Source organism: Corylus avellana, chromosome ca3 (genome assembly GCF_901000735.1).
Source record: "Corylus avellana chromosome ca3, CavTom2PMs-1.0".
NCBI lineage: Eukaryota > Viridiplantae > Streptophyta > Magnoliopsida > Fagales > Betulaceae > Corylus > Corylus avellana.
Genome location: NC_081543.1, coordinates 12,134,213 through 12,145,302, shown reverse-complemented (window position 1 = coordinate 12,145,302; position 11,090 = coordinate 12,134,213). Strand labels below are relative to the sequence as shown.

The 11,090-nt window shown below is 38.0% G+C and overlaps 1 protein-coding gene and 1 pseudogene across 1 annotated transcript in view; one reads left to right on the top strand and one right to left on the bottom strand.

Moving 5' to 3' along the window:
* LOC132174654 (PR5-like receptor kinase) overlaps window positions 1–5,447 on the bottom strand; it is a gene marked incomplete in the record, with an annotated part of 24,045 nt that extends 18,598 nt beyond the window's left edge. Inside the window, 1 exon segment of the mRNA XM_059586291.1 lies at window positions 5,306–5,447. Within this exon segment, the coding sequence (XP_059442274.1) occupies window positions 5,306–5,430 (125 nt within the window).
* A 375-nt stretch (window positions 5,448–5,822) lies between these two features.
* LOC132174105 (rust resistance kinase Lr10-like) lies at window positions 5,823–7,772 on the top strand (annotated as a pseudogene).
* Window positions 7,773–11,090: the final 3,318 nt, after the last annotated feature.

The following is an 11,090-nucleotide window of genomic DNA, read 5'->3' as shown; positions in this document are numbered from 1 at the left end:
TAATTTAAATTACTTTTTCCCGTGTCAATAGCGGCCATTCCTATAGTCGCCGCTATTGAGGAGTCATTAGCGGCCACTAAAAACGTCGCCGCTAATGACCCATTAATAGCGGCAACTTTTGGGTCGCCGCTAATTAATTGAAATTACTTTTTCCCGTGTCAATAGCGGCCACCCAATAGTCGCCGCTATTGAGGCGTCATTAGCGGCCACTTTTTAAGTCGCCGCTACTGACCCATTAATAGCGGCAACTTTTTGGTCGCCGCTAATTAATTGAAATTACTTTTTCCCGTGTCAATAGCGGCCACCACATATTCGCCGCTATTGAGGGGTCATTAGCGGCCACTTCTAATAGTCGCCGCTACTGACCCATTAATAGCGGATACTTTTGGGTCGCCGCTAATTAATTTTAATTACTTTTTTCCTCTGTCAATAGCGGCAACTGTAGGGTCGCCGCTGTTGACTCTCATTAGCGGCGATCCTAACGTCGCCGCTGTTTGGTGTATTATTAGCGGCGATAAGGGTGGCCGCTATTGTTGTTTAATAGCGGCGACCCCGCATAGTCGCCGCTAATGATGCTTAATAGCGGCGACTTATAGTCGCCGCTATTGTTGTTGCTGCTAAAGAAATTTTTTTTTGGTTTTTAGTGTCGACTATTAGCGGCGACCCAGATGTCGCCGCTATAAATGGATCATTAGCGGCAACTAAAAAAAGTCGCCGGTAATGACCCATCAATAGCGGCGACTTTTGGGTCGCCGCTATTTGTTTGGTCGCTAAAGACCATATTGCTTGTAGTGTGTGTACACACTTATGTTATTTCATCTAATTGCACCTTTGTACCATATGTGTCTTACCGACGACATACTAGTGGTGACTTTACTTGCTATATTATCTAAGCAAATAACATTAATTATCCATAGTTGGGAATACAGTCCACACCCAAACTACAATTAATGATTTTTACATAGTAACTATATGTAAACTTGTATTGAATTTTTCATTCAATTTCTTATCTCCAAGGTTATCCCTATTTGAGATTTATATTGACACTTCTTTCCGATGACTATCGGTAAACAGATATTATATCAAACTTAACATAATGCCTTTAAGTGGACTTTACACATTTGTGTTTGTTTATGATGTCTGTTATTCACAAGTGTCATTCGCCCAAGAATGTTCATTACATTTAATGAAGCGAAAGAAACGCATACCATCATTCATTCAGGCGTTCCCTGAATCCTTCTGATTATATTATTTTTACCATTAGTTAAGCATGATTATCATGGTAGTAATAATTTTGCCCCATGCCAACTCTCATCTGTAAAACCTACAGATTGGTGTCAGATCATGACATGTCTATACGTGCGCACGTTTTCGTCATCTTATCTGACGGCATCCTTTACCATATACTTCCTTACCGATAGTATATTAGGGATGACTTCATTTCGCTATCTCTCAAACGAACGGCATCAATTCTCCATGGTTGGGAGTATAGTCCACACCCATTCCACACTTGACGACTTCAGCCGTACACAAAACCATGTGTCGACCTGCGCTAAATTTTTGATCAAGTACTTCCTTTAAAGCCATTATTCCTATGGTTTTCCTTGATTCGCCTTATTAGCGTCTTTTTACACCTTCTGAGCATAGATACTACTCAATCTCAACATAATGCCTTTCAGTGGACTTTACATTTATGTGAGATGTAATATCCGTACCTCATTAGTGTCATCTGCCCTTAACTGACCAATTATTTTCCCATTAGGCAGAAGTGCATAAAATCGTTCTTCCAGGCGTCCCCGGATCCTTCCGACTATGCGTCAACCCATGTAGCTCTCACCTAGGTGTATTTCAATCCCATTGTTGCTACATGCCCTCTGAATTTATCCAGAGACAATCCTTTGGTCATAGGATCGGCTACCATCTCTATTGATGAAGTAAATTCAACATTTATTTCACCTTTCTCCACTATATCTTGAATATAGTGATAACTTCTATAAATGTGTTTGTCTTTGGAGCTATGTGCTCCATTTTTTTATTAAAGAGATAGCATACTTATTATCATAAAACACATTTATTGGTCTACTAGGTATACCTAAATTAAATTGTCGACAAAAAATTAAATCCAAACCAAATTACTTACCTTTGTGCTGCATGTAATGTACCAAGCTCCATTGTGAACTCCGCAACACAGCCTTGTTTCTTTCTGAAACCAAGAAACAACCATTCCACCAAATAGAAATATGCATTCACTTGTAAATTTTTTTATCATCTAGATAACCTGCAAAACCTGCATCGCTAATACTTGTCATAACATATATGAGGATGCCCATAGCCTGGGCATAGGGGACATTTTCATTTCTTTGTTATTTACTCCTCATTTCTAGAGCACATAGTCACTTTGCTCTTCGCAGACAAGTGTATTCAAAACTTTACAATTCTCCAAATTGTACCTTTTGAACACTTTATTCAGATAATTTTCGATCGAAAAACAATAATCTTGAATTTCTATATCCAGAAATTCTTGTACCAAGAACATGAGTGTCATTACCCATGTCTTTCATTTTAAAATTTGGATCTTGAGAATGCCTTTTATTTCATTCATCATATCTGAACAATTATCAGCTAACAATATACCATTAACATATAATGACTATATTATTAACTTATCTTGGCACCTTTATGTGTAAACACAGTGATTTAACGAACTCATCTCATATCCTATATCCAGTATAACTTGGTGGAACTTCAAATACCATTGTCTAGGATACTATATGAGTTTATATAGGGATCTTTTGACTTGTAGAGTTATGTCATCTGCACTCAAAACATAATGACCCCTAAGTCCTGAGTATACTTGACGGTTGCCTTTATCTCTTACTCCCACTGTTTCCATCACTTGCATCCACAAGTGATTGATCTTTAAATTTTCTTTTACTCCCATTGTTTTGAACATATGTGTCTTGCTCATCTTGTAATGGAGTATCTTATAGTTCTTGACATTGAGGATCTACATTTTGTGAAAGTTAAATCATTTCCATAGGAGTAATTTAGTTGATATTCTGAAGAAAGATAGCATAACTACTTTTTATCAATCTTTTCTCTTAATAGTATATTTTGCACCCTCTACATAAACCAGTAAAGCTGTAGCCCTTCGAATCAGCTTTTCAACTGTTTTTGAACGGATCAAATCGGAGTTAAAACCAGATAGAACGAGCAAATCTGCCAAAACTGCCAAAACTGCCATGAACCGAGCAGTTTGCTGATGTTGAATTGGTACTGCGGAAGCCAGATTCTCGCGGGTTGAATCTTGGACCAGTTTTCGGGTACGGGTGATTCGGCGGGTCGGGCTTCAGCCTGGGCTCGTTTGTTTTGGGCTTGGTTGGATGCTGTCTTCCACTAGGCTTTATGTTAATATATTAACCAAGTGACAATTTTGAATGAAAATTTAATAGCCTGTTGGTTCAGGTGCTGTATCCTTGACTCAATGGGTGCGAGTTCGCGTCTCAGTGGTTACACCTTTTCATCGAAAAAAATGGTTTTAGTTAAAAGCCAAATAATCGCCGACACTGTGGATTGAACCGGTGCCTTCTCCTCGCGCTTCTCTTTTACAGGCACTTAACCATTTAACCAGGTATGTCTGATGTTAGATTTTGACCAAAGAAATAGTAAACCATTTTCCATCTGCGAAGTACAGGTTCAAACCGATGCCTTCTTCTTCCTCCAGACCTCATCTTCTTCCTCTGAAATATATATTTTTTTTTCTTCAGGATTTTCTTCTTCCCATAGATAATAATCTGAATTAAAATCCTCAGATGAAGATTTCGAGATTTGTCCTTCTTTTTCACACGCTCCTCCCCGATCAGTGATATTTCTCTCTTGTTAATCTCAGTGTCAATCATCCATTTCGTGTGAGCATGTTTTATTATAATGAATGATAAAATTACAAGCAAAATTATACAGACACAGACGTAGGAGGAACTCACAGCACGATGAAACCAGAGACAAAACCTCCGACTTTCTCCAACAAGACTGAAACCAAAAGTCCGACACCGATAGCGATCTTAGCCGTCCAGCGATCCTCGGCAGCCACTCCTCCGTGGCAGCCCCCTCGTACTGGGACTGGTCCCACCGATTCCTCCTCTTGGGACCCTTATCCTCAGCAGCCTTATTCTCATTGACGGCGGCCTCCTCTTCCTCTTCTTGAAGAACTCCTTCCGATTCCTGTGCAATGGTTTTGGCGGCATGAAAACCAACCCAATCGCATGGGCAGCCACAATCCCAATCCGCAGTCACAGAGAAAACCAAACAACATAAACCCCACCGAGAGAAGCAATCCCTCTAGTTTCCAAACCCAGATCGCATAGGAAAGAAACCGTGTTCACAAAAGAGCGCCCAGATGAAGACGCCTTCAGGTCTACCCATTCTGCTTCCTCGCCGGTGACCAGCGACTCAGACTTGGCTTTGAGAGACCCCAACATTTGTCGCTGTTCACCCACAAACAGATGCCAGACTTTCGATCTCGCGTATCTGCACGAGTATTTGCAGAATTTTCTTGATTCTCTTGATCCTCCACAACCTGGCTCTGATACCACTGTTGGATTCTTAACGATCGTAGGATCTTGTATAATTAATCTCAAGAAGGATTTCTCCCATTAGGGTGGAAATCCTGTGGAGATCAAGAGACCTTGAACACACATTCTGTACGTAACAAAACCATCATACGTAAGATTGAAATAGTGTTTGTGTTCTCATGGGACTCTATTTATAGAGTCCCAACTTAACTCTTGACCAAGAGTTATGTCTCTTGACCGGTTACCTCCACTAGAAGTTATATTACCTTCCTGTATATATTATACAATCTGGTGTGGGTATGACCACACATATAATAGTGTGATCATCCTATGCACCTTCACTAAAGCATGTAGACGTGTCCAAATACATATCAGAAATCACTGGCTTTTCGCACTTCACCCAAATCAAAGAAATCAGTCCATTGCCAAACCCTTGTTGCTGGTACTGACCAGTACTATTACAAAGGACATATATCTTACCTGCATAAGATAGGGTATATGGATCCTCTTAACTGAAATTGTACTTGTTTAGAAAATAGCGAGAGGTACTGTCCTTCTGAATACCTGGGTCTACAACTCGGATTGTGTACCAACTGTAATCAATTTCCAGTACGTGGTATTTTCCAGCATATAAGTATAACACTGTTTGGTTATCCTCACAAGACAGATTATACCTTTGATCTCCGCAGTTTGGTGGATCGTCTTTCAACCGGAACGGATACCTTATGTTGTCAATATTGCCGCAGGAAGAATGACATGAATGATGATGACTATCGTTGGCATTGCAAGCTTCATGGACAAGGACAAGAACAACAATTAGGACCATGAGTCCAGCAGGGAAGAGCATTCCTCTTGCCATGGATAGAGAGAGAGAGAGAGAGATGATATTGAGAGAGGGTATAGCTTCCACAATCCACAGCAAAGCCTATAGACAAAGCATATAATGTAGATTTATAAGGCGTAAGCACCTTGACTGAAATATCCAGTAAACACGATTGTGGGAATTCTTACAATTCATCCTCTAAAAAAGTGACACGCGTCTCTTACCACGTGTCGAATACAAGTAATGTTAAAAAAAATAAAAAAAATCCATATCACCTTTAAATGCTAATTTGAAGAAAATTTAATATAAACCAGTTTATAAAAAATTGTGATAATAATGGGAGTTGGTACTGGTCCATCGCAATATAGACTATAGTCCAAGTCCAAGGGAAGTTCACCCGAAATTTACAAGTGAGAGGTAATTGAGAAAACCCAGATAATATATTAAAGAGGATGAGAAGCATTCCAGAGTAGAGAGATTGGATATTTTGCTTAGAAATGGAATTCTCATACTTCTTGTTGTTTGTGGCTTTCATCATACACCTTGGGCTTGGAGACTGCCAAAGTAATGGGTGTGCTGAATTGCCGTGTGGAGGTCATGGCCCAGTCATCCGATTTCCCTTCCGAGTTAACAGCCAGCCAGAGCACTGTGGGTATCCTGGGTTTAATCTCTCCTGCGCCGATACAAATGATATAGTAGTTGAGCTGCCGATTTCAGTCAAGCTTTTTGTCAAACGGATTGACTACAAATCTCAGGTAATTCAATTATATGATCCAAATCATTGCATTCCAAAGCATCTTCGTAAACTCAATTTATCTTCCTCGCCTTTCCAATTCGAAGAAGATTCCCCTATAGAACCTTCTGATAATGGCCATCAAGGCGTTGGCTTATTCAATTGTTCCCCAAGAGAAGTAAAATTCAGGTTTATCCATTGTCTCAGTAGCCCAAACCACCAGGTTTATGCTCTCGACATGAGTGGTGGCCTAATGGACTTCCCCCTATCATCTTGTACAAAGATGTATACTCTTCCATCAATTCTAAATACTACAATACTCGGTGCCGGTGAGAAAATTCTTGAATTGAGGTGGTCCAGACGAGTATGTGGACACTGTGAAGCAAAAGGCAAGAAATGCAGATTGAAGAAACATAGCACTAAATTAGAAACCGAATGCTTCCTCGAAGGTGCATTATCAAAGTTAGAGATCACTGGTGAGTTGTCTTGACCATTGAAAATTCTTTTATTAATGAGGTTTAAACTATTGACTCACACATGTTTATTACGCAGGTATCACCTTAGGTTCATTACTATTACTACTAGCTATCTTTGCTCTCTACCGTTTCTGTACTTATGATAAAGTAGAAAAACAACACCAAGCAAAGATTCAAAAGTTTTTGGAAGATTACAGAAATTTCAAACCCACAAGATACTCGTATGTCAACATTATTAAAAGGATTACAAATCAATTTTATGAGAAGTTAGGCGAATGAGCATATGGAACAGTATTCAAAGGAAAGCTTTCCCATGACATTCATGTTGCAGTGAAAATCCTCATCACTTCAGAGGGAAATGGGGAAGAATTCATAAACGAAGTTGGAACAATGGGTACAATCCATCATGTGAATGTGGTTCATTTGGTTGGCTTATGTGCTGATGGATTTAGACGAACTCTAGTTTATGAGTTTTTACCAAATGATTCACTAGAGAAGTTCATATCTTCAACGGCCACCAAGAACCCCATCCTTAATTTGGATAAGCTGCAAAATATTTCTTTTGGCGTAGCAAAGGGAATTGAGTATCTTCACCAAGGATGTGACCAACAAATCCTCCATTTTGATATCAAACCTCACAATGTTTTACTAGACAAAAACTTCAATCCAAAAATTTCTGATTTTGGTCTTGCCAAGTTGTGTGCAAAGGATCAAAGTGCAGTGTCCATGACCATGGCTAGGGGGGTTATGGGTTACATTGCACCCGAAGTGTTCTCTAGAAATTTTGGGAATGTGTCTTCTAAAGCAGATGTTTATAGCTTTGGAATACTGTTACTTGAAATAGTCGGAGGGAGAAAAAATGTTGATGTTACAATTGAAAATACTAGCCAAGTCTACTTTCCAGAATGGATCTACAATGTCTTGGAACAAAAAGAAGACATAAGAATCTTTGTTGAGGATGATGGAGATGTTAAAATTGCAAAGAAGCTTGCAACTGTAGGACTCTGGTGTATCCAATGGCACCCTATGGATCGTCCTTCCATGAAAGATGTGGTTAAAATGTTGGAATTGAAGGAGAAGGAGATAAATTAATTATGCCCCCTAATCCCTTTGCAACTACTGGCCATGTAAAAAATAATGCAAATATACCAACAAAACCTAAAAATTAGGAGTTAGAGGTTATCCCATAATCAGAATAATTGTATGTAAACTAAGCGTATATGATAATAATATTGGTTTGCAATGATCTTGTACTCTTAATACTTATTCATTCTCTCAATGTAAGGACTTCATGTTTTTTCTTGTATTGAACCTTAAAACATTTAAAACTAGAGGTTGAAAGCTAGAAACACTATGATCTTCTGTGAACCTAAATGAAGATTAAGTCATTGGAGGCCTAGACTCAAACCACATAATCATGGAAAGAGTTCCCACAACTTTTTACGTTTGTTTTGAATCCTTATAATGTTTAGATAATTCGAAATTGCAAATTTGATTTTCTTCAAATGGAGTAATTTGTAATTCTTTTTGTCACCCTATTATCTAGCTAGGGGTGCAGTCAACAGTTATTGCTTCTAATCCTAATGCAACTGCTTTAGGCGGTTAGTAGTTTTGAAATAATTGTCAATTAGTGGTTATTGAAACCCAAAACCACTTTGCATAAACGCTTTTTAGGTTGGACCTATTTTGGTGTTTTGGCACACCTTAAACCTCATTTTAGGACCTATTTTGTTTTTGGACTATTTATGGCCTATTTCAAATGGTATTAAACACCAAAATGATTTCATTTTGGTATTTTATTATTTTATATATTTAATATATATTATATTTAAGGGTAGGTGGTTAATAGTTACCAACCATCTTCGATTACCGCTAAAATCGTTAACTATAAACAAAAGTGGATAACGGTTATTAAACCGCTTGCTTGTACCCTACTATTATCCCCCTTTCATCCCCATAGCTGATGTGGCGTGATCTTCCAAAAAAATAAAAAAACAAATGTTAGAACTTGTTTGGATGTGTTTTTTTTTTAAAAAAAAAAAAAAATAGCAAAAAAAGTCCCTTCAATTACCATTCATTTAAAAAAAAAAAAAAAAAAAAAAAAAACCCTACAAAGTGACAAGCATGACACTTTGATACACGAAACTATATTTTTATTTTTGTGGCAAAAAGACCAATCTACTAGCATTTGACCATTATAATAGATGGAAAAACAAAGTTTGACCATAATCGTTCGAAAATACCCACGTACGCTTTGGGAACTGAAAAAACCAAATTTATCCTTTTTAATTATTAATACTAAATTATTATTATTATTATTATTATTATTATTATTTTATAAAAAAAAAAAAAAGAAAAAGAAAAATTTAAGGTGGCTGAACCATCCCATGAGGGGGTGGGTCGGCCACCCAAATGAACATGGGGCAGCCCAAGCTGCTGGGGGTGGCCACGAGCCACCCCCAAACCCTCTACTATAGTCACCCCAAAAAAATATTTTCAAGAATTGACTATCTTTGATAGCAACTAATCCACATTGGACAAAAATTTCCTATAAATTTATTTATAAGAAATTTCATACAAATTAACTTTTAAAAGTGACATGTGTCTTTAGCATGTGAGAAATTAATATATATATATTTTTTTAATAATTTAAAGAATAATTATTGCGTGTAGAGTCAGAGTAATAGAAAATTTGTGTCGGTGAAATTAATAAGTTTTTGGCCTACCAAATTGCCGAATAATTCACAATAAAACTCTTGACCAAACATGCTTTACCTATCATAATTTATTGATTCAACCTTCATTACCTTCTTCAAGCTTGGAGATTTATTTAGAATCAATTATGCTTATGAATTCATTAATATATTGAAAAGCCATAGTAAATTATAGCTTTTCAAAGAAAATTCATGTGGAAGAATGGGTTATTTACTATCCACCACTTCAAAGGAGGAAGGAGGAGATGCACCTTCGGTGCTGATTTCTCTAGTCAATAGACCACTACTACACGGGATCTACATGCATGCCCCATGGAAGGATGATCGATGCTTAGTTAATAGGTTTGAATATCCTTATAATTGATTACTTGACCAATTTTTCTAGTTAATAGGTCTACATAATATTAATTATTAACCATCATTATTAATGTTGGTGGTCCTCCAGGCCCATTTTCTTCAATAAACTAGCAAGTGATCCTTCTCACACCATTTATTTTGATAAACGTAGGCCTAGGGCCACCCTATAAAAACAAAAAGAAAACGCATGCACCAAAGGCGGGAAGCACGCTGGAGAAAAATTACTTTCTTTACCTTGGTGTCTTATTTGAGTCGGATACCCCATGTCGGAAAGAAAAAAAAAAGAAAGAAAGTTTTTATATATATATATATATAGAATAACTTATATAGGGAGGTTGTGGTTGAGTTTTTGTTTTAAGTATAAGTCTAATGAAATTGACTAATGTATCAGCTTCTTATTGGTGGCACAAAAGGTGACTTTTGTGCAATCTCACTATATAAGTTATTATGATAGAATAACTTATATAGGGAGGTTGCACAAAACTCACCTTTTGTGCAACCAATCAGAAGATGACACCTAAGCTAAATTTATCGAACTCAAATTTTTTTAAAAAAGCCTAACTACACCAAATTATAAATAAAAATTAATTATATTAAAAAAAAAAAATTGGTCAAGGTCACCCTTCCCCACTTGGTGGTTCACGCCACCCCGCCATGGAGGGCCACGCTGCCACTCCATGGCTCAGGAGCTGGCTAGCCAATTCTGGGGCCATGGGTGGTTGCTAGCTACCCTGCATCCACATTCAGAGCTGCCTCTCACGCGGGCTTTCACCCTATCCATGGTGGTTAGCCAGCTCACTCACTCGATTCTGTGGGTGGCCTCTGGCGCCAACCATGGGGTGGTCACCACTCTTATGGCCTCGGTGGTTTCAACGGCCATCCCATAGGCCATGGAGGGCCGATGAGCCACCCTATGGGCTAGGTGGGCGGCCAACCACCCTGAATCCCGGACCAGGCTGGACGCTCACCCCATGGCCCATGGGTGTCGGCAAGCTCGCCCCACCATGGAGGGCTGGCCACCCCAAAGTGGGAGGTGGCCATCAATCTCCGGGGTTTTTTTTAAAAAAAATATAAAAAAAAAAAAAAAAAAAAAAAAATTATTTTATTAGAGTGTAATCTAGTGTAGTTGAGTTTTTGTTTTAAGTATAAGTCTAATGAAATTGACTAATGTATCAGCTTCTTATTGGTGGCACAAAAGGTGACTTTTGTGCAACCTCACTATATAAGTTATTCTCATATATATATTATGGAGACCACATGCACCACATCAATTGTGGAGGGATAGGATGAGGATAATAGGGTGATGTGTCATGCATGTATATAGCATTACTCCAAATGTTAGAACTTGTTTGGATGTGTAATAAAAAAAATAGCAAAAAAAGTCCCTTCAATTATCACTCATTTAAAAAAAAAAAA